The sequence below is a fragment of the Cherax quadricarinatus genome, chromosome 7, assembly GCF_038502225.1.
Source record: "Cherax quadricarinatus isolate ZL_2023a chromosome 7, ASM3850222v1, whole genome shotgun sequence".
NCBI classification, from domain to species: domain Eukaryota; kingdom Metazoa; phylum Arthropoda; class Malacostraca; order Decapoda; family Parastacidae; genus Cherax; species Cherax quadricarinatus.
The window spans coordinates 68,523,558-68,548,508 of record NC_091298.1 but is presented as its reverse complement, the minus strand read 5'-3'; the positions used below and the strand labels follow the sequence as shown (position 1 = coordinate 68,548,508).

The following is a 24,951-nucleotide window of genomic DNA, read 5'->3' as shown; positions in this document are numbered from 1 at the left end:
TTGGTACAGCAGACTCACATTGGTACAGCAGACTCACATTGGTACAGCAGACTCACATTGGTACAGCAGACTCCCGCACGAACCGTCCCAGGAACACAAATATTATCCTGATAATCCGCTTAAAAATAACCAACATTTGTCCTTTTTCAGCTTATTAATTTACAATTTTTTATCAAAAATTATGAAGACAAAAGTTGTTTTAAAGTGTAAACAAAAGCGTTAAAAATAAATGATAAAAGATTAAAAAAAATGTCGTTTTTTTTTAATTAAAACTAAAAATGTAAATTAAGATAGTTTTTTTTTGAGATTGAGTAATGACGATAAAAATTTGTATCAAAAACAGAGATGACACAGGAACAAATTTGAGAGGAATGTGAAGCCTCGAGTTGTGTTTGTGAAGCCTCGAGTTGTGTTTGTGAAGCCTGGAGTTGTGTTTGTGAAGCCTGGAGTTGTGTTTGTGAAGCCTGGAGTTGTGTTTGTGAAGCCTGGAGTTGTGTTTGTGAAGCCTGGAGTTGTGTTTGTGAAGCCTGGAGTTGTGTTTGTGAAGCCTGGAGTTGTGTTTGTGAAGCCTCGAGTTGTGTTTGTGAAGCCTCGAGTTGTGTTTGTGAAGCCTGGAGTTGTGTTTGTGAAGCCTCGAGTTGTGTTTGTGAAGCCTGGAGTTGTGTTTGTGAAGCCTGGAGTTGTGTTTGTGAAGCCTGGAGTTGTGTTTGTGAAGCCTGGAGTTGTGTTTGTGAAGCCTGGAGTTGTGTTTGTGAAGCCTGGAGTTGTGTTTGTGAAGCCTGGAGTTGTGTTTGTGAAGCCTCGAGTTGTGTTTGTGAAGCCTGGAGTTGTGTTTGTGAAGCCTGGAGTTGTGTTTGTGAAGCCTCGAGTTGTGTTTGTGAAGCCTGGAGTTGTGTTTGTGAAGCCTGGAGTTGTGGAGTTGTGTTTGTGAAGCCTGGAGTTGTGTTTGTGAAGCCTCGAGTTGTGTTTGTGAAGCCTGGAGTTGTGTTTGTGAAGCCTGGAGTTGTGTTTGTGAAGCCTGGAGTTGTGTTTGTGAAGCCTCGAGTTGTGTTTGTGAAGCCTGGAGTTGTGTTTGTGAAGCCTCGTGTTGTGTTTGTGAAGCCTCGAGTTGTGTTTGTGAAGCCTCGAGTTGTGTTTGTGAAGCCTGGAGTTGTGTTTGTGAAGCCTGGAGTTGTGTTTGTGAAGCCTGGAGTTGTGTTTGTGAAGCCTGGAGTTGTGTTTGTGAAGCCTCGAGTTGTGTTTGTGAAGCCTGGAGTTGTGTTTGTGAAGCCTGGAGTTGTGTTTGTGAAGCCTCGTGTTGTGTTTGTGAAGCCTGGAGTTGTGTTTGTGAAGCCTGGAGTTGTGTTTGTGAAGCCTGGAGTTGTGTTTGTGAACCCTGGAGTTGTGTTTGTGAAGCCTCGTGTTGTGTTTGTGAAGCCTCGAGTTGTGTTTGTGAAGCCTCGAGTTGTGTTTGTGAAGCCTCGTGTTGTGTTTGTGAAGCCTCGAGTTGTGTTTGTGAAGCCTCGTGTTGTGTTTGTGAAGCCTCGAGTTGTGTTTGTGAAGCCTCGAGTTGTGTTTGTGAAGCCTCGTGTTGTGTTTGTGAAGCCTCGTGTTGTGTTTGTGAAGCCTCGAGTTGTGTTTGTGAAGCCTCGAGTTGTGTTTGTGAAGCCTCGAGTTGTGTTTGTGAAGCCTCGTGTTGTGTTTGTGAAGCCTCGTGTTGTGTTTGTGAAGCCTCGTGTTGTGTTTGTGAAGCCTCGTGTTGTTTGTGAAGCCTCGTGTTGTGTTTGTGAAGCCTCGTGTTGTGTTTGTGAAGCCTCGTGTTGTTTGTGAAGCCTCGAGTTGTGTTTGTGAAGCCTCTAGTTGTTTCTGAAGCCTCGTGTTGTGTTTGTGAAGCCTCGTGTTGTTTGTGAAGCCTCGAGTTGTGTTTGTGAAGCCTCGTGTTGTGTTTGTGAAGCCTCGAGTTGTGCTTGTGAAGCCTCGTGTTGTTTGTGAAGCCTCGTGTTGTGTTTGTGAAGCCTCGAGTTGTGTTTGTGAAGCCTCGAGTTGTGTTTGTGAAGCCTCGTGTTGTTTGTGAAGCCTCGAGTTTTTTGTGAAGCCTCGTGTTGTTTGTGAAGCCTCGTGTTGTGTTTGTGAAGCCTCGAGTTGTGTTTGTGAAGCCTCGTGTTGTTTGTGAAGCCTCGAGTTTTTTGTGAAGCCTCGCGTTGTTTGTGAAGCCTCGTGTTGTGTTTTGAAGCCTCGTGTTGTGTTTGTGAAGCCTCGTGTTGTGTTTGTGAAGCCTCGAATTGTGTTTGTGAAGCCTCGAGTTGTGCTTGTTTGTGAAGCCTTGTAGGAGGTGTCTGTAACCAGGCTACACTCTGCCTAAAACATTATCCTCATCTCCCACCATTATTCCCACCTCAGGTCTGCTGTTTGAGTTGCTTCTAGTTTTGGTGGACCTCGACATGCTCAAGGACAGTCAACACACAAAGTCTGCCTCACTTTCAAACTATTGACGGCAGGATAAACTTTTTATTTGCTTTAGAAGCCCAGTAACTTTATCTGGGAACGGCACATTTAACACACACACACACACAATATATATATATATATATATATTTCTGCCTTTAACTACGAGTTTTGTAGAACCATCACGAAAAAAAGGAGGAATTATGATATATATTGTTGCCTTGCTACAATAACATTCATAATAATATGTAAAATGCAGTATCTACTCACAACATAACTGTACCTCATAACACTAACAAAATGGGTAATTATTTTACTCTTGGCTGAAAATGTGAACCAGCAATGACGTACAGAGTTTAGTAAGAGAATTTCGAGGTGATTATCTACCATTCCCCTCAAGGAAGGTTCCTTGATTTGTATTATATAAAGAGGACACGAGGTTGTGGGATAGTGGAAAGAGACTGACCTGAGTGTCTACGTCGTCGTGGTGCTTGTCGAAGATGGAGTGCTTGTGGGGCCTCCTTCAGGTACTCGTAGAGGGGGTCAGAATAAGAGCGTCTGTGGACGGTGCGTTGTGTGGTTGTTCTCCTGGAGGGTCTCTCCTGACTGGTGCCCAGTGAAGAAGGGGCACCCGCCCCCCACACGGGCAGCTGTTCACCCTCAACAACACTGCTGTGTGATCTACCGCCCTGAGACTGTCTTGTCTCCCTGCTGCTTCCTGCCTCTCCAAGGACTCTAACATGAGGGCGACGCTCTTGCCCATGACTGCTGGTACCCTTGCCCGCCCACTGTCCGGGGATTCCCTTATTGTGGTGCTCAATGCCATCTTTCTTGCCCCTAGACCTGTGGTTGGTGGAGTGTCTCTGGCCGTCATGTTCCTGTACTTGAGCCTGGCCGTGACTTTGGTGTCCTGGACTATAGTTTGTACACACGGATGACTCTCTACCACAGCTCACAGGGTCGGTTCTACTCCCACTCTCACCACTCGTTGCACAGTTAACTATACTTTTCCCATGGGAGCTCCCAACATAATCGCTATTATTTCGAATCTGTAAATCACGACCGCTGGTATTAAGATTTTTCCTCGTGTGGGAATTCGCTTCCTTGATATAACTAGATTGAGTATCCGGAGCGGCTTCACTCTGGTGAACTTCTATCACATGTTTCACCTGAGGAGCTTTATTAGTGAAGTGGTTCTGTAGAAGGCGTCGTATATCACTCTGGCTCGGACGACCAGCATGGGAGGGACGGGTAGGCTCTCCTTGACTTGATTGCACTCTCGAACTTTTACCGTTAACTTTAACATATCCAGTGTTTGCACTAGGTTGTTTATGCTCTGTAGACCTTAACTTTTGTTTTTTACTTATCACAGGGCTCAGATTCCTATTCCATTGCATTTTTTCCATATAATTTTCCTTTGCGACATTGTAATCCTGAATACTGTTATATTTATACATGTTTCCGTTCAAAAAATTGAGTGAACCGTTTTCTATGGTATGTACAGGCAACATTCGTTTTCTGTGATCAACTTCTGCGTTAAATCGAGAGTTTTGTAAATTAAACTGATACCGTTGTTTTGAGTAATGCAGAGGGGAATGTACAAGTTCCTGAGATTTTAGCGGAAGGGATGATGTCTGAGAGCGACCACGCACAAATGGAGAGCTCGCCGACGGTCTACGTTGACGGGAACTCCAGTTCTGGGAGGGTCTGCCGGGGTACCTGTTACTGAGACGTTCACCACCATGTCTGAAGAATGGCCTGCCGAAGTGATTGTGAGTGTGAGAGTTGTAGGAGGAATCCGCTTCGCCATCACTACTGACCACCACCAACTCATCACTATCATCCAGAGAGCGAGAGAGAGGTGGATCGTTGAAGGCCAACCCAACACCACTTTGGGGATAACCCGAGGTCGTCAGAGCCCCATTGCTCAGAGGAGAACGCAGCTCCGGCCCTAAATCCTTGAGTTCGTCCTTGAGATCGTACAGCTCCCAAGGGCTTATCGGATCGCTGTCCTCCTCGTCCTCCTCTAGATAGGAGGACTTGGAGAAGGCAGAGAGTGGGTCTGTTGGATCGTCCTTGTGGCTGTAGGAGGCGGTGTAGGAGACCTGATCCTTTAGACCATCCCACAGTCTTAACAACTCCAGCGGACGCTCCCACCCGGCCACCACCCTCACTGTCAACACAAAATGCATAACCATTAACGACATTTAATAACTGTTACGTACCCCCACACTCATGCTGTCTGTGGGCGGTAGCTGAGATCCTTACATATTGCTCACAATATGTAAGGTAAAAATACACAAGTGCAACTCATTTGACATTTTATTGTGGCAACGTTTCGCTGTCTACAGTACCTCATCTGTGCACTGGACGCCAACACTAAGATGAACCATTATTTAAGTTTTCTACAGCTGTACAGCATATTATATGATAGTGGGTCGCAAGAGACGATGTTGTTAGGCATATATTGTGAATGAAATGTAATCCGTTCCTCGGGCGCTGCCTAACCTCCCACTCCAAGACGAGTCCTGGAGGTGGGAAGTACAGTGACCTCCCACTCCCAGACTTGAGTCCTGGAGGTGGGAAGTACAGTGACCTCCCACTCCCAGACTTAAGTCGTGGAGGTGGGAAGTACAGTGACCTCCCACTCCCAGACTTGAGTCCTGGAGGTGGGAAGTACAGTGACCTCCCACTCCCAGACTTGAGTCCTGGAGGTGGGAAGTACAGTGACCTCCCACTCCAAGACTTAAGTCGTGGAGGTGGGAAGTACAGTGACCTCCCACTCCCAGACTTGAGTCCTGGAGGTGGGAAGTACAGTAACCTCCTACTCCCAGACTTAAGTCGTGGAGATGGGAAGTACAGTGACTTCCCACTCTAAGACTTCTGAAGGTGAGAAGTACAGTGACCTCCCACTCCCAGACTTGAGTCGTGGAGGTGGGTAGTTCAGTGTCTGAGCCGTCAAGGACGGGTCTGGGCACAGTGCAGTTCGGAGGGTCATTCAGACTGTCACGTCTGAGCACTTTGACGGTGAACATTTCTTTTGGTGTAAAACGACTGACGTGTTAGTACTACTACTAATAATAACAACAGTAATATTGTAATACTTTTACTACAACTAATAATAATAATAACAATAAGGGGGGAGATATGATACATTTTTTAAGTGTAGTGTAGGCGTGCCTCTGGCAAGACAGTGATGGAGTGAATGATGATGAAAGAGTTTCTTCTTTTTTGGGTCATCCTGCCTCGGTGTGTTAATAAAATAATAATAATTGTCAGCAGTGTTATTTGTGTAGTATATATATATAATTCTTAATACATTCCTTGATATAATAATGCTGATAGAGGAGTGGAGAACGTACCTCCGAGCGGGGAGGCCTCCAGCAGATGAGGTAGAGGATCACCGGTGTCCCTGACGCAGGCAGCCACATCCCTGAAGGTGGTGACGGGTGTCAGGGGCACCCAAGACACTCCCCCGTCCTCACGCCACACCCCCAGGATCTCCTGCAGTACACACACACACACACAGGTTAGGTGGAAGCAATGTTTTATTGGGCAAGAAGCTTCTGGTGGTTACATGATTCACACTGCCGTAATGTCTCCTGACACAGGTGTTTGTCACATAATGATACACACTGTCGTAATGTCTCCTGACACAGGTGTTTGTCACATAATGATACACACTGTCGTAATGTCTCCTGACACAGGTGTTTGTCACATAATGATACACACTGTCGTAATGTCTCCTGACACAGGTGTTTGTCACATAATGATACACACTGTCGTAATGTCTCCTGATACAGGTGTTTGTCACATAATGATACACACTGTCGTAATGTCTCCTGACACAGGTGTTTGTCACATAATTCACACTGCCGTAATGTCTCCTGAACACAGGTGTTTGTCACATAATGATACACACTGTCGTAATGTCTCCTGATACAGGTGTTTGTCACATAATGATACACACTGTCGTAATGTCTCCTGACACAGGTGTTTGTCACATAATTCACACTGCCGTAATGTCTCCTGACACAGGTGTTTGTCACATAATGATACACACTGTCGTAATGTCTCCTGATACAGGTGTTTGTCACATGATGATTCATACTGTCTTAATGTCTCCTAACACAGATGTTTATCACAGGATTACACACACAGTTGTAATGCTTACCTACTTTACCTAGTTCAAGTTATTATAAAAATACAGACTGACCACCATGACCTGGGAAAATGTTAGTTCCAGTGCTGTACCACTGAGCTACGAGGCTCACCACAGAAAGATTTCTCAGAGAGCACTTGTATACCACTAGTGTCTGTGCACTCTGACGTAGAGTGCACAGGTTCGAGTCCTGCTCTGGTATAAGATAGTGTTTCTAAATAATTTCGCCCGTTCGTAATTGGGTAAGCATTCTAAAATCTCTTGTGGGCCATTGCTTGCTACAGTACGTAATGGTACTTATCTTCACCCCCCTCATTGTGCTGACATTGTGTACTATCCTCACCCTCCCTCACTGTGCTGATAGTGTACATTGTCTTCATCCTTCTTCAGTGTATGCTGAGAGTGTGGAGTACCTTCATCCTCTCTCGTGTGCTGACAGCTCTCCCACAAGTACGACAATATTCTGGAAGCTAAATTTAGGAGATTTCTACCCGAGTTATGTGATATCACTGGGCAGCGTGGAGTGTGCCTTCGCCTCACACTCATAATTAACAAGAGGAGGGCTTCGAGCCGGGCTAGGTTGGCCAGGGTCAGTCTAGATCAGGGCAGGCAAAGGGGCCAGACTTGTGGACGTCCAAGCTTCACCTTACTCTGTTCTCTGGCTCACTTCAGCAAGGGGGCTCCCGGTGATCGTATTTGCTTGGACTTCCTTTTTCTGCAATTCTGAAAGCTCCTGATGATGTGTTGATTGCAACACGAAAGGCCTAGAGCTACCATTCAACTCCCCCCGTGGTCATTTTGCATCTTGTATCGCTTGTTCATGATTTCTGCATAATACCATAAGACCAAAATACTGATGCATGCTAGTGATATTCTTTGTACTTACCTAGTTGTGGTTGCAGGGGTCGATTCATAGCTCCTGGTCCCGCCTCTTCGCTGGTCGCTACAGTACTTCGATATGATTTTAAGTGTACCTCGCTGTTCCCTCAGAAAGCCCACACATCATGCTAACCCAGCAAAGTTATGATTCCAGAATAACCCAAGAAAGCCAGACTGTGGCTTATTCCTGTTGGGGTCCTCTTCCCTAGGATGCTACCCACAACAGTCTCATAACTCCCGGGAACCTATGTTTTGCTGCGTGAGGAAGGACTGCAGGTATTTCGTAGCTTGGTTGGTAACGCACTAAGCGCACTCTTTGAGGTCCGTGGTTCGATTCCCAGTAAGGGTGAAAACATTGGGGCGTGTTTCCTTAAGACACCTGCTGTCCCTGTTCACCTAGCAGTAAATAGGCACCTGGGTGTTAACAGACTGGTGTGGGTCGCATCCTGGGTACAAGATTAACAAAAGCTGCCTGGAATGCTCTGTATAACAAGGGGCTTTCTACACAGTATGTCACTGATGTCAGCTATGGTCTGTATACGTTGTATCATGTACATGCAGAAATAAAAATGATTATATTATTATTATTATTATTATTATTATTATTATTATTATTATTATTATTATTATTAGGAAAAACACATACGCAGACACTAGGATATTTTTACTGGACGAGAATGATCTGCTACTGAGTTTACTCCGGCTCTTCTCTATACCTGAAGACTTTGAGTTTACTCCGGCTCTTCTCTATACCTGAAGACTTTGAGTTTACTCCGGCTCTTCTCTATAGCTGGAAACTGTCCTTTCCAGAGCTATTTATGTCCCTCAAGTAACGCCTATCAGAGGTCCTCTGATGGACCGTACCTGAGAGTTCCTTCCTTCATTTCGGTCGTGGGACACTAGGTCACTGCAAGTGTCCCAGGTGTCTGAATACCGTGACTTTCTCCAACTACCTGTGGTTATTACATACTGTGTTGGCATCCCGGGTAGCAAGATAGAATCAGTGAGTAGTGTATTACAGGAGTGAGATGGCAGGAGTACATATGGTGGGGGTCCTCACAGGAGTACAAATGGTGGTAGTGGGTCCTCACAAGATGATAAATTGAACACTTGTAAAGATAAGCAAGGGCAGAGGAGTGGAGCTGTCTTGGACAAGCTCCAAATCACAAGGTGTAGGGCTGGAGGCTGTGCTCTCACGCACATCTCTAACCCTCCTGCAGTACACACACACACACACACACACGTCGCCAGAATAACACAAACTATGTATCGCTAGCGGCATATACGAACCTCAGAACAGCATTTATAAACTTAAAGAAAAACCCCTACATAACTTTTCATACAGGTACGACAGATGTTAGGTCATTGAACAATTGGCCCATACATGGAGACAACACCTGGCCAAGCGCGTTAAGACCTCGAAGAGGTAAACAACAGATTGCAAGGAGACAGTGCCGTGAACCGAGAGGAATGCAGTATGAGAAGCGGTTGAAGGCTCTCAACCTGACCAACTGAAGAGAGAGAAGAGACGTAACATGATTACGATGTAAACAATCAGAAGAGGAATTGATGGGGCAGATAAGGACAGCCTTTGAAGAAGACCAGGATCAATGGGACAGTGGATTAAGGGGACCAGGATCAATAGGAGTGTTTGAATTAAGATGGCCAGGATCAATGGAACATAAGTGGATACTAAAGACAAATGAGTGGCTGAAGAGTGGCATTGGTTGGACGAGGCAATGGTGGAGGCAAACTCAGTACACAGCTTCACTAGTAGATATGACAAGGCCCAAGAGACCAGAAATCAGTGATGCTGATCAAAGTGGTTCTGGAGGCCAATATAACTCGGTGAGTATAACTTAGTGAGCACACACACAAACACCTAAGTAAGGAATCATTCACGACACTGTACACAGTGTACGTCTGGCCCATATTAGAGTACGCAGCACCAGTATGGAACCCACACCTGGTCAAACACGTCAAGAAATTAGAGAGTGCAGAGGTTTTCAGCAAGATTAGTTGTGGAGCTGAGGGGGGATATAATATAAAATACTGAGAGGAACTGACAAGGTGGACAGAGACAGGATGTTCCAGAGATTGGACACAGTAACAAGGGGACACAACTTGAAGTTGAAGACTCAGATGAGTCACAGGGATGTTAGGAAGTATTTCTTCAGCCACAGAATTGTCAGGAAGTGGAACAATCTGGAGAGTGGTGTAGTGGAGGAAGGATCCATACACAGCTTTAAGAAGAGGTATGATAAAGCTCATGGAGCAGGGAGAGTGGACCTAGTAGCACCCAGTGAAGAGGCGGGGCCAGGAGCTATGAATTAACCCCTGCAACCATCAATAAATGAATACACACACACATTCAACCCTTGTATCTTCCAAGGTAGTGTCTTAATACTGGTGAAGGGCTCTTGATGCAAGGAACTGGAGCTACCCTCCCCTTCTCCTGACTAAACCCAGAAGGGTTTAGTTCTAGCATTTTATATAATAATAATAATAATAATAATAATAATAATAATAATAATGCCCTAAAGAATTATTTATAGCTTAGATAAAATTCTTAAAGCTTCTGTAAGAGCGTGACTTGTGTTAGTAAGTGTTAACTGCCTCTGTTAATGGGGTTTAAAACCTATCTACTACACGAGGGTCATTAAGGCTCCACCTGACCTGTTCACCACTGGTCAAGTATACTTAAGTACCTCTAACAAGCACTACAGCAAACTCTCAAGTCTATATACACTGAAAGTTTACTGTAAACCTTGCCTGGCAGTCTATATACACTATATATACACTTTAGCAGAGTTTACAGTAAATTCTGTACATATATATATATATATATATATATATATATATATATATATATATATATATATATATATATATATACAGTGGTCCCTCGCTTTTCGTAGTTCTCGTCAATCGTAAATTTCGCCAATCATAGGGGTATTTTTGTATAAACATGGACTCGTTTTTCATAGGTAGACTCGCGAATAGTAGTTTGTCCGGGACGTGTAAGCACGGTGTGAGCCGGGGAGGCCTCCCTGCCCAGCCAGTCTGGCATTGTTTACCAGTGAAGGTCCCCTTGAGTGCTCCTACGAAACATTTCATAATGTTCCACTCATTTTAGTGCTTGCAAGTACTAAATAAGCTACCATGGCTCGAAAGAAAGCTGCTAGTGCCAAGCCTGTGGTAAAGAAGGTGAGAAATATGTACAGTGACAAAGTCTTGGGCCATTTTAGGGAAGTGTTAAAGAGACGCCAGAAACAGAGCTCTCTCCACAGTTATTTTGCGAGACAGGACTCCAGTGACTCTCATGGTGGTCCTAGTGGCATTAAGAAACAGAGAAGAGAAGCAACCCCAGAAAAGCAATTGGTACCTGAGGTGTTGATGGAAGGGGATTCCCCTTCCAAACTATAAACAATCCACTCTCTCTCCTCCTCCAGTCTCCCATACACTAAGAAGAATCTCCAATAAAGGTAAGTGTTATGCTGTTAATGTTTCATTCATTATTTCCCATTGTATTGTTTATGTACTACATGTATATTTCATGTTTATCTAGTTTATCTGTAATTTTTTTTTTGTTTTAATACTTCTGGGAGTCAGGAACGGATTAATTGCATTTACATTATTTCTTATGGGGGAAAATTGATTCGCAAATCGTAAATTTCGTTTATAGTAACTCCTCCAGGAACGGATTAATTACGAAAAACGAGGGACCACTGTATACATATAGCCTGGTAGTATGTACTGGAGGCCTGGTAGTGTGTACTGGAGGCCTGATAGTGTGTACTGGAGGCCTTGTAGTGTGCACTGGAGACCTGGTAGTGTGTACTGGAGACCTGGTAGTGTGTACTGGAGGCCTGGTAGTGTGTACTGGAGACCTGGTAGTGTGTACTGGAGGCCTGGTAGTGTGTACTGGAGGCCTGATAGTGTGTACTGGAGGCCTGGTAGTGTGTACTGGAGGCCTGGTAGTGTGTACTGGAGACCTGGTAGTGTGTATGGGAGGCCCTGGTAGTGTGTACTGGAGACCTGGTAGTGTGTACTGGAGACCTGGTAGTGTGTACTGGAGGCCTGGTAGTGTGTACTGGAGGCCTGATAGTGTGTACTGGAGGCCTGGTAGTGTGCACTGGAGGTCTGCTAGTGTGCACTGGAGGCCTGGTAGTGTGTACTGGAGGCCTGATAGTGTGTACTGGAGGCCTGGTAGTGTGCACTGGAGGTCTGCTAGTGTGCACTGGAGACCTGGTAGTGTGTACTGGAGACCTGGTAGTGTGTACTGGAGGCCTGGTAGTGTGTACTGGAGGCCTGATAGTGTGTACTGGAGGCCTGGTAGTGTGCACTGGAGGTCTGCTAGTGTGCACTGGAGGCCTGGTAGTGTACTGGAGGCTGTAGTGTGTACTGGAGACCTGGTAGTGTGTACTGGAGGCCTGGTATTGTGTACTGGAGGTCTGGTAGTGTGTACTGGAGGCCTGGTAGTGTGCACTGGAGGCCTGGTAGTATGTACTGGAGACCTGGTAGTGTGTACTGGAGACCTGGTAGTGTGTACTGGAGGCCTGGTATTGTGTACTGGAGGCCTGATAGTGTGTACTGGAGGCCTGGTAGTGTGCACTGGAGGCCTGGTAGTGTGTACTGGAGGCCTGGTAGTGTGTACTGGAGGCCTGGTATTGTGTACTGGAGGCCTGGTAGTGTGTACTGGAGGCCTGGTAGTGTGTACTGGAGGCCTGGTAGTGTGCACTGGAGGCCTGGTTGTATGTACTGGAGGACTGGTAGTGTGTACTGGAGGCCTGGTAGTGTGTACTGGAGGCCTGGTAGTGTGCACTGGAGGCCTGGTAGTGTGTACTGGAGCCTGGTAGTATGTACTGGAGACCTGGTAGTGTGCACTGAAAGCCTGGTAGTGCGTACTGGAGGCCTGGAAGTATGTGCTGGAGGTCTGATAGTATGTACTGGAGGCCTGGTAGTATGTACTGGAGGCCTGGTAGTATGTACTGGAGGCCTGGTAGTATGTACTGGAGGCCTGGTAGTGTGTACTGGAGGCCTGGTAGTATGTACTGGAGGCCTGGTAGTATGTACTGGAGGCCTGGTAGTATGTACTGGAGGCCTGGTGGTGTGTACTGGAGGCCTGGTGGTGTGTACTGGAGACCTGGTGGAGTGTACTGGAGGCCTGGTAGTATGTACTGGAGGCCTGGTAGTATGTACTGGAGGCCTGGTAGTATGTACTGGAGGCATGGTAGTTTGTACTGGAGGCCTGGTAGTATGTACTGGAGACCTGGCAGTATGTACTGGAGGCCTGGTAGTATGTACTGAAGGCCTAGTAGTATGTACTGGAGGCCTGGTAGTGTGTACTGGAGGCCTGGTAATGTGTACTGGAGGCCTGGTAGTATGTACTGGAGGCCTGGTAGTGTGTACTGGAGGCCTGGTAGTATGTACTGGAGGGCTGGTAGTATGTACTGGAGGCCTGGTAGTGTGTACTGGAGGCCTGGTAGTGTGTACTGGAGGCCTGGTAGTATGTACTGGAGGCCTGGTAGTGTGTACTGGAGGCCTGGCAGTATGTACTGGAGACCTGGTAGTATGTACTGGAGACCTGGTAGTATGTACTGGAGGCCTAGTAGTATGTACTGGAGACCTGGTAGTATGTACTGGAGGCCTGGTAGTATGTATTGAAGACCTGGTAGTATGTACTGGAGACCTGGTAGTATGTACTGGAGGCCTGGTAGTATGTACTGGAGGCCTGGTAGTATGTACTGGAGACCTGGTAGTATGTACTGGAGGCCTGGTAGTGTGCACTGGAGGCCTGGTAGTATGTACTGGAGACCTGGTAGTATGTACTGGAGGCCTGGTAGTGTGCACTGGAGGCCTGGTATTATGTACTGGAGACCTGGTAGTATGTACTGGAGGCCTGGTAGTGTGCACTGGAGGCCTGGTAGTATGTACTGGAGGCCTGGTAGTATGTACTGGAGGCCTGGTAGTGTGCACTGGAGGCCTGGTAGTATGTACTGGAGGCCTGGTAGTATGTACTGGAGGCCTGGTAGTGTGCACTGGAGGCCTGGTAGTATGTACTGGAGGCCTGGTAGTATGTACTGGAGGCCTGGTAGTGTGCACTGGAGGCCTGGTAGTATGTACTGGAGGCCTGGTAGTATGTACTGGAGGCCTGGTAGTGTGCACTGGAGGCCTGGTAGTATGTACTGGAGGCCTGGTAGTGTGCACTGGAGGCCTGGTAGTATGTACTGGAGGCCTGGTAGTGTGCACTGGAGGCCTGGTAGTATGTACTGGAGGCCTGGTAGTGTGCACTGGAGGCCTGGTAGTATGTACTGGAGGCCTGGTAGTGTGCACTGGAGGCCTGGTAGTGTGCACTGGAGGCCTGGTAGTATGTACTGGAGGGTTGATAGCTATAATAATGAGACAGTTAATGTTTGCGGCTGAGTCAACTTTGTGTTGCCAGATGAGAGAAGTGGAAAACCGTCCTGGGGATCACAACAGCAGCAGCAGGAGCAGAAGAAGGAGCAGGAGGAGGAGTAGAAGGAGGAGTAGGAAGAAGAGGAGGAGGAGGAAGAGGAGGAGGAGGAAGAGGAGGAGGAGAGTGAGAGGGAGAAGAGAGGAGAAGCCTTAGGGAGGACAAGCAGGAAAAAATAATGGAGAGGACATTGACACGGGGTGTAAGGTGATTCATTACGATGTTGTATAATTCATGTGGTGCGTTTCCACTTGGGGTCCTCAGCTCCTGGTCCCCAGGATGCCGCCCACAATAGTCTACTGAGTCGAGCAACAGGTTTGCAAGGAAACACACCCATCGCTTCCGCTCGCCCCAGGATCAAACCCGGGTCTGATGGTTCCCGTTCTCCAGGTGCTGTGTGGGGGGTGATGGGAGGGGGAGCTGGGAGGGGTGGGGGTAGTTACACATTGTTTTCACTCATTTGACATCCTCGACCTTCATTACTCCTGACATCATCATCTCCCTCCCACTTAACATTCTTCACCTTCATTACTCCTGACATCATCTCCCTCCCACTTAACATTCTTCACCTTCATTACTCCTGACATCATCTCCCTCCCACTTAACATTCTTCACCTTCATTACTCCTGACATCATCTCCCTCCCACTTAACATTCTTCACCTTCATTACTCCTGACATCATCTCCCTCCCACTTAACATTCTTCACCTTCATTACTCCTGACATCATCATCTCCCTCCCACTTAACATTCTTCACCTTCATTACTCCTGACATCATCTCCCTCCCACTTAACATTCTTCACCTTCATTACTCCTGACATCATCTCCCTCCCACTTAACATTCTTCACCTTCATTACTCCTGACATCATCTCCCTCCCACTTAACATTCTTCACCTTCATTACTCCTGACATCATCTCCCTCCCACTTAACATTCTTCACCTTCATTACTCCTGACATCATCTCCCTCCCACTTAACATTCTTCACCTTCATTACTCCTGACATCATCATCTCCCTCCCACTTAACATTCTTCACCTTCATTACTCCTGACATCATCTCCCTCCCACTTAACATTCTTCACCTTCATTACTCCTGACATCATCTCCCTCCCACTTAACATCCTCGACCTTCATTACTCCTGACATCATCTCCCTCCCACTTAACATTCTTCACCTTCATTACTCCTGACATCATCTCCCTCCCACTTAACATTCTTCACCTTCATTACTCCCGACATCATCATCTCCTCCCAGCATCACCTCTGTCATCACTTCCGGTGACAAAGCTTCCAGTCTCCTGTGTCAATTCATTGTCTTCTTTGTCTAACTCTTAGATATCCCGTGTTTTTGTTTCCTTGTTGCATCACCCCGTGTTCTTGTTGTTGCACCCCGTGTTCTTGTTGCTGCACCCCGTGTTCTTGTTGCTGCACCCCGTGTTCTTGTTGCTGCACCCCGTGTTCTTGTTGCTGCACCCCGTGTTCTTGTTGCTGCACCCCGTGTTCTTGTTGCTGCACCCCGTGTTCTTGTTGCTGCACCCCGTGTTCTTGTTGTTGCACCCCGTGTTCTTGTTGCTGCACCCCGTGTTCTTGTTGCTGCACCCCGTGTTCTTGTTGCTGCACCCCGTGTTCTTGTTGCTGCACCCCGTGTTCTTGTTGCTGCACCCCGTGTTCTTGTTGCTGCACCCCGTGTTCTTGTTGCTGCACCCCGTGTTCTTGTTGCTGCACCCCGTGTTCTTGTTGTTGCACCCCGTGTTCTTGTTGCTGCACCCCGTGTTTTTGTTGCTGCACCCCGTGTTCTTGTTGCTGCACCCCGTATTCTTGTTGCATCACCCCGTGTTCTTGTTGCTGCACCCCGTGTTCTTGTTGCTGCACCCCGTGTTCTTGTTGCTGCACCCCGTGTTCTTGTTGCTGCACCCCGTGTTCTTGTTGCTGCACCCCGTGTTCTTGCTGCATCACCTCACACACTGCCTCCACATCTCACCTATATATCAACCTTTTTTACTTAGTAGAGAAGAAAAGGGCACAATAACCGTGACTAGAAGAACACACAAATAACCCGGACCGAGACGTCGGACGACGTTTCGGTGCGACTTTAACCACTGACAAGTGACTTGTGAATGGTCTAAGTCGGACCGGAACGTCAATGTAAGATTCTGTCTCCTGTCTGTTGATGTATTTAAGTACTGAACAATGTGACTTAGTTCACCTTTATATTGTCTCTGTTCGTTTCGGTTTCCCTCTCTGTTTATCTTTGCCTCTGTTTATCTCTGTTTGTCTCTGTCTCTCTGTTTACCTCTGTTTGTCTCTGTCTCTCTGTTTACCTCTGTCTCTCTCTGTTTATTTATCTCTGTTTACCTGTCTCTGTCTCACCCTGGCAGGTGACCTTCAGAGTGCCTCCTGCACCCGGCCTCTCATGCCCAGGTGAACAACATGATGCAGTAAAGGCCGTGCTAAATACTTATACGTGCTTGCAGGGGTCGAGTCATAGCTCCTGGCCATGTCTATTAGCTCCTACTGCTAGTTTTATGAATAATGGGCCCTGTGGTACCATCCTTAAAGCTGTGTATGGTGTTTGATTTTACCACCAAATTATCTAAGTCGTTTCAATTTCAGATCCATCAAAGGGGTGATTTGACGCCGGTGAGTTCCTGATTCAAGGAATTGAAACTACCCTCCCTTTCCTCGGATCAAATTTGATCCGAATCTTTAGCAGCAAAGTACGCAGTACTTTTTTTTTTTACCCACTGCCAGATCCCGGACATGGGTATGGGACTGACCGTCTAGCTTCGACTAGGCGCCCATACTTACCTGGGATCTGGCTGAGTGGCTTAGGTACTGCGTACTTTGATGCAGAGTGTGCAGGTTCGAATCCTCTCACCATATATATATATATATATATATATATATATATATATATATATATATATATATATATATATATATATATATATATATATATATATATATATATGGTGAGAGCGTCCACATGGGCATATCAGGTGACCCGTAAGGGCGAGAAATTACCGAAGCTGTAAGCTCAGGTTACGCTACAACTCTTCCTCCTTCCCTCCCTCACGGTCAAGGTCAACACTCTCAAGTGTTAGCACTGCTACTGTCTCTTGAGCAGCGCTTTTCAACTTCCAAGAAACAGTCTGCTAGACTGTGCTACAGTCTGAGGCTAAGACTACACAACAGTGTACCAGACTGTGTAGCAGGTGAAGGTAAGACTACACAACAGTGTACCAGACTGTGTAGCAGGTGAAGGTAAGACTACACAACAGTGTACCAGACTGTGTAGCAGGTGAAGGTAAGACTACACAACAGTGTACCAGACTGTACAGCAGGTGAAGGTAAGACTACACAACAGTGTACCAGACTGTACAGCAGGTGAAGGTAAGACTACACAACAGTGTACCAGACTGTGTAGCAGGTGAAGGTAAGACTACACAACAGTGTACCAGACTGTGTAGCAGGTGAAGGTAAGACTACACAACAGTGTACCAGACTGTGTAGCAGGTGAAGGTAAGACTACACAACAGTGTACCAGACTGTACAGCAGGTGAAGGTAAGACTACACAACAGTGTACCAGACTGTACAGCAGGTGAAGGTAAGACTACACAACAGTGTACCAGACTGTGTAGCAGGCGAAGGTAAGACTACACAACAGTGTACCAAACTGTGTAGCAGGTGAAGGTAAGACTACACAACAGTGTACCAGACTGTGTAGCAGGTGAAGGTAAGACTACACAACAGTGTACCAGACTGTGTAGCAGGTGAAGGTAAGACTACACAACAGTGTACCAAACTGTGTAGCAGGTGAAGGTAAGACTACACAACAGTGTACCAAACTGTGTAGCAGGTGAAGGTAAGACTACACAACAGTGTACCAAACTGTGTAGCAGGTGAAGGTAAGACTACACAACAGTGTACCAGACTGTGTAGCAGGTGAAGGTAAGACTACACAACAGTGTACCAGACTGTGTAGCAGGTGAAGGTAAGACTACACAACAGTGTACCAGTCTGTACAGCAGGTGAAGGTAAGACTACACAACAGTGTACCAGACTGTACAGCAGGTGAAGGTAAGACTACACAACAGTGTACCAGACTGTACAGCAGGTGAAGGTAAGACTACACAACTGGGAGACAGTAATGGTGAAGCTAGAGATGCTGTCCTGGGAGACAGTAATGGTGAAGTTGGAGATGCTGTCCTAGGAGACAGTAATGGTGAAGCTGGAGGTGCTGTCCTGGGAGACAGTAATGGTGAAGCTGGAGATTTTGTCCAGGTAGTCGGGAATTATACGCAGGAAGGAATGCATATAAATGACCTCATAGGGGACAAGAGCCGTAGTGGGGAAACAAGTATAGTCAAAGATAAGATAAAACCAATATTGCAAACAAGAAATACAACAGGAAATAGCAAACAAGAGGACTCCACTAGCAATAGTGAGGATATATTACCAAAAACAACCGGTGGGAGCTCCATTGTTGGTGCTAGGAAAGATAGGAATAAGACAGGTAAACATGCACCAACAGGGAATACAGTCACAGAAACCCAAGGCAAACGGAAACCAAGCTTGTGCACATACTATGCACTTGGTATCTGCAGACATGGGAAATCTGGAAAAACAGATGGGACGTGCAACTATGACCACCTAGAAAATGCCGTGCCCATATGACAACAGGAAAATGCAAACTCCCTTCCTGTAAGCTTTTTCACCCTGAAATGTGTACCTCTTCAGTACAGGAAAGACTGTGCAATAACTTAAATTGCCAGGCACACCATCTAAAGGGGACAAAAAGATACAAAACATCCAGGTCATGGGAAAACCTGGGTAGCCACAGCCACTCAAGAGGGAGAGGTTTTTTAGTGCCAGGAAGGAAAAAAATGGCAGGAAATGGCAGAAATTGTACACCAAATCCAGTCATTCCTGGAGTGGAACCACAGTCGATGGCCTCCACTCCAAACCAACAGATACAGATACTAATGCCGGAAAAAAAATCCCCCCCCCAGTACCAACAATACCACCAGTCCGATAACATTCTTCTTTGCAAATATACAGGGTCTAAAGCCAGCAACAAACAACAAAATACCTTTCATCCGTGGACTGCTTGCAGAGGCAAAGGCAATGTTCGCGGCTTTCACTCAGACCCACATAAAGGATCACTTGGACAACGAAATATGGATCCCAGGTTACAACCTATACAGATGTGACAGAGTGAACAGGCAAAAGGGGGGGGGGGTGGCCTGTACATTGCAGAGTCACTTGTTTGCACAGAACTGCTTAATGCCTCAAATGATGTAGTGGAAGTTTTAGCAGTGAAGGTCGAGAACCAAAACCTAGTCATTGTGGTAGTCTACAAGCCTCCGGATGCAACATCCCAGCAATTCCAGGAACAGCTGTTAAAAATTGACCACTGTCTGGAAAATCTTCCAGCTCCTGCACCCAACATCTTGCTCCTGGGGGATTTCAACTTAAGGCACCTAAAATGGAGGAATATAGCAAATAATATTGTTGCAGTAATAACACCAGGAGGCAGCTCTGATGAAAACTCACACTCACACGAGCTTTTAAATCTCTGCACAAAATTCAATTTAAACCAGCAAATAACAGAGCCTACTAGAATGGAGAATACACTAGACCTCATCTTCACTAACAATGATGATCTGATAAGAAATGTCACCATATCAAAAACAATATACTCAGATCACAACATAATTGAGGTTCAGTCATGTATGCGCGAAGCCCCAGACCGACAAAATGAGATTAGTCACGAGGGAGCATTCACCAAATTCAACTTCAATAACAAAAACAAAGTGGGACCAAGTAAACCAAGTCCTAACCGATATAAGCTGGGAAGATATACTAAGCAACACAGACCCCAACTTATGCCTAGAACAGATTAACTTGGTGGCACTCGATGTATGCACAAGACTTATTCCTCTAAGAAAAAGGAGGAGTAGATGTAAAATAGAAAGAGATAGGCGCTCTCTTTACAGGCGACGGAAAAGAATAACAGACCGGCTAAAAGAGGTCAATCTATCTGAAATGCGTAGGGAGACACTGGTCAGAGAAATAGCAAACATTGAACTTAAGCTAAAGGAATCTTATAGGAGTCAGGAATCACGGGAAGAACTAAAAGCCATAAATGAAATCGAAAGAAACCCAAAGTATTTCTTCTCCTATGCCAAATCAAAGTCGAGAACAACGTCCAGTATTGGGCCCTTACTTAAACAAGATGGGTCCTACACAGCTGACAGCAAGGAAATGAGTGAGCTACTCAAGTCCCAGTATGACTCAGTTTTTAGCAAGCCACTAACCAGACAGAGTCGAAGATCAAAATGAATTTTTTATGAGAGAGCCATAGAATTTGGTTAACACAAGCCTATCTGATGTTATCCTGACGCCAAATGACTTCGAACAGGCGATAAATGACATGCCCATGCACTCTGCCCCAGGGCCAGACTCATGGAACTCCGTGTTCATCAAGAACTGCAAGAAGCCCCTATCACGAGCCTTTACCATCCTGTGGAGAGGGAGCATGGACACGGGGGTCGTCCCACAGTTACTAAAAACAACAGACATAGCCCCACTCCACAAAGGGGGCAGTAAAGCAACAGCAAAGAACTACAGACCGATAGCACTAACATCCCATATCATAAAAATCTTTGAAAGAGTCCTAAGAAGCAAGACCACCACCCATCTAGAAACCCATCAGTTACACAACCCAGGGCAACATGGGTTTAGAACAGGTCGCTCCTGTCTGTCTCAACTATTGGATCACTACGACAAGATCCTAGATGCACTAGAAGACAAAAAGAATGCAGATGTAATATATACAGACTTTGCAAAAGCCTTCGACAAGTGTGACCATGGCGTAATAGTGCACAAAATGCGTGCTAAAGGAATAACAGGAAAAGTCGGTCGATGGATCTATAATTTCCTCACTAACAGAACACAGAGAGTAGTAGTCAACAGAGTAAAGTCCGAGGCAGGCACGGTGAAAAGCTCTGTTCCACAAGGCACAGTACTCGCTCCCATCTTGTTCCTCATCCTTATATCCGACATAGACAAGGATGTCAGCCACAGCACCGTGTCTTCCTTTGCAGATGACACCCGAATCTGAATGACAGTGTCTTCCATTGCAGACACTGCAAGGCTCCAGGCGGACATCAACCAAATCTTTCAGTGGGCTGCAGAAAACAATATGAAGTTCAACGATGAGAAATTTCAATTACTCAGATATGGTAAACACGAGGAAATTAAATCTTCATCAGAGTACAAAACAAATTCTGGGCACAAAATAGAGCGAAACACCAAAGTCAAAGACCTGGGAGTGATCATGTTGGAGGATCTCACCTTCAAGGACCATAACATTGTATCAATCGCATCTGCTAGAAAAATGACAGGATGGATAATGAGAACCCTCAAAACGAGGGATGCCAAGCCCATGATGACACTCTTCAGGTCACTTGTTCTATCTAGGCTGGAATATTGCTGCACACTAACAGCACCTTTCAAGGCAGGTGAAATTGCTGACCTAGAAAATGTACAGAGAACCTTCACGGCGCGCATAACGGAGATAAAACACCTCAATTACTGGGAGCGCTTGAGGTTCCTGAACCTGTATTCCCTGGAACGCAGGCGGGAGAGATACATGATTATATAGACCTGGAAAATCCTAGAGGGACTAGTACCGAACTTGCACACGAAAATCACTCACTACGAAAGCAAAAGACTTGGCAGATTATGCAACATCCCCCCAATGAAAAGCAGGGGTGTCACTAGCACGTTAAGAGACCATACAATAAGTGTCAGGGGCCCGAGATTGTTCAACTGCCTCCCAGCATACATAAGGGGGATTACCAACAGACCCCTGGCAGTCTTCAAGCTGGCACTGGACAAGCACCTAAAGTCGGTTCCTGATCAGCCGGGCTGTGGCTCGTACGTTGGTTTGCGTGCAGCCAGCAGTAACAGCCTGGTTGATCAGGCTCTGATCCACCAGGAGGCCTGGTCACAGACCGGGCCGCGGGGGCGTTGACCCCCGGAACTCTCTCCAGGTAAACTCCAGGTAAGACTACACAACAGTGTACCAGACTGTGTAGCAGGTGAAGGTAAGACTACACAACAGTGTACCAGACTGTGTAGCAGGTGAAGGTAAGACTACACAACAGTGTACCAGACTGTGTAGCAGGTGAAGGTAAGACTACACAACAGTGTACCAGACTGTGTAGCAGGTGAAGGTAAGACTACACAACAGTGTACCAGACTGTGTAGCAGGCGAAGGTAAGACTACACAACAGTGTACCAGACTGTGTAGCAGGTGAAGGTAAGACTACACAACAGTGTACCAGACTGTGTAGCAGGTGAAGGTAAGACTACACAACAGTGTACCAGACTGTGTAGCAGGTGAAGGTAAGACTACACAACAGTGTACCAGACTGTGTAGCAGGTGAAGGTAAGACTACACAACAGTGTACCAGACTGTGTAGCAGGTGAAGGTAAGACTACACAACAGTGTACCAGACTGTACAGCAGGTGAAGGTAAGACTACACAACAGTGTACCAGACTGTGTAGCAGGTGAAGGTAAGACTACACAACAGTGTACCAGACTGTACAGCAGGTGAAGGTAAGACTACACAACAGTGTACCAGACTGTGTAGCAGGTGAAGGTAAGACTACACAACAGTGTACCAGACTGTGTAGCAGGTGAAGGTAAGACTACACAACAGTGTACCAGACTGTGTAGCAGGTGAAGGTAAGACTACACAACAGTGTACCAGACTGTGTAGCAGGTGAAGGTAAGACTACACAACAGTGTACCAGACTGTGTAGCAGGTGAAGGTAAGACTACACAACAGTGTACCAGACTGTGTAGCAGGTGAAGGTAAGACTACACAACAGTGTACCAGACTGTACAGCAGGTGAAGGTAAGACTACACAACAGTGTACCAGACTGTACAGCAGGTGAAGGTAAGACTACACAACAGTGTACCAGACTGTACAGCAGGTGAAGGTAAGACTACACAACAGTGTACCAGACTGTGTAGCAGGTGAAGGTAAGACTACACAACAGTGTACCAGACTGTACAGCAGGTGAAGGTAAGACTACACAACAGTGTACCAGACTGTACAGCAGGTGAAGGTAAGACTACACAACAGTGTACCAGACTGTGTAGCAGGCGAAGGTAAGACTACACAACAGTGTACCAAACTGTGTAGCAGGTGAAGGTAAGACTACACAACAGTGTACCAGACTGTGTAGCAGGTGAAGGTAAGACTACACAACAGTGTACCAGACTGTACAGCAGGTGAAGGTAAGACTACACAACAGTGTACCAATGAACATTAAAATGGTATAAAATACCGACAGATTGTTAGGTAAGACACAAATGCAACAGTTAGGTATCTTTATTTCGAAACGTTTCGCCTACACAGTAGGCTTCTTCAGTCGAGTACAGAAAAGTTGATAGAAGCAGAAGATACTTGAAGACGATGTAATCAGTCCATCACCCTTAAAGTTTTGAGGTGTAGGCGAAACGTTTCGAAATAAAGATACCTAACTGTTGCATATGTGTCTTACCTAACACAGTGTACCAAACTGTGTAGCAGGTGAAGGTAAGACTACACAACAGTGTACCAGACTGTGTAGCAGGTGAAGGTAAGACTACACAACAGTGTACCAGACTGTGTAGCAGGTGAAGGTAAGACTACACAACAGTGTACCAGACTGTGTAGCAGGTGAAGGTAAGACTACACAACAGTGTACCAGACTGTGTAGCAGGTGAAGGTAAGACTACACAACAGTGTACCAGACTGTGTAGCAGGTGAAGGTAAGACTACACAACAGTGTACCAGACTGTGTAGCAGGTGAAGGTAAGACTACACAACAGTGTACCAGACTGTGTAGCAGGTGAAGGTAAGACTACACAACAGTGTACCAGACTGTACAGCAGGTGAAGGTAAGACTACACAACAGTGTACCAGACTGTGTAGCAGGTGAAGGTAAGACTACACAACAGTGTACCAGACTGTGTAGCAGGTGAAGGTAAGACTACACAACAGTGTACCAGACTGTACAGCAGGTGAAGGTAAGACTACACAACAGTGTACCAGACTGTGTAGCAGGTGAAGGTAAGACTACACAACAGTGTACCAGACTGTACAGCAGGTGAAGGTAAGACTACACAACAGTGTACCAGACTGTGTAGCAGGTGAAGGTAAGACTACACAATGCCTCGCCCACATCACAATAATCATCTTCCAGTGCTGCTGTCATGGTCATTATCATTGTCCTCAGCCAGGCTAGTTCCGTGCCCAGGTTTTCAAACGCTGACCCCTGAGATCAGTGTATTTATTACAACCTTTACCTATAACGTCCATTGCATAGTGATGAAGTCCCTTCAGAGAGGTGTGCTTTGGTACCGGTAAAGTGCTCATGATATATATGGAACTTAAATTCACCCCCCCCATTTTCCTGAATCAGATTTTATCTCCCGTCCCTCAGGCAGTGTATGGCCCATACGCGTCTAGTGCTTTCTTGTGGATGTAACAATAATAGGTTTTAATGGTATAAAATTGCCTAAATAGGCTTATTTCCATATACAATAACCTATTTATTATAATCACAAGCCTAATGTAACGAGAAAATATTGTTGTATAAACTCAGCTTAATTATATATGTATTTTCACATTTCTCAATACCAGTAACGTGTATAACCCTTGTGGGTTTAGCGCTTAGTGTTGATTATGATAATTATGATATATTATTATTATAATCAAGGGGGAAGCGCTAAACCCGTAGGATTATACAGCGTTTGTGGGGAGATGTGGAAGGTATCCAGGTTTAATTCAGGGAACTGGAGGACAGATCCAGTTCCCTAGATCAAGAGCCCCTCACCAGCATCAAGGAACCGTCATTGAGGAGTCAGGGAACTGGAGGACAGATCCAATTCCCAAGATCAAGATCCCCTCACCAGCATCAAGGAACCGTCCTTGAGGAGTCAGGGAACTGGAGGACAGATCCAAT

The 24,951-nt window shown here is 46.1% G+C and overlaps 1 protein-coding gene across 4 annotated transcripts in view; it reads right to left on the bottom strand.

The window, feature by feature from the left end:
• Window positions 1-24,951, bottom strand: part of ASPP (Ankyrin-repeat, SH3-domain, and Proline-rich-region containing Protein) — a 533,257-nt gene that overhangs the window by 500,712 nt on the left and 7,594 nt on the right. For all 4 annotated transcript variants that reach the window (XM_070082687.1, XM_070082690.1, XM_070082688.1 and 1 more), the window contains exons 2-3: window positions 5,787-5,928; window positions 2,891-4,597 (exon numbers count right to left, since the gene is read on the bottom strand). In XM_070082687.1, the coding sequence (XP_069938788.1) occupies window positions 2,891-4,597; window positions 5,787-5,928 (1,849 nt within the window). The remainder of the gene's footprint in view (window positions 1-2,890; window positions 4,598-5,786; window positions 5,929-24,951) is intronic.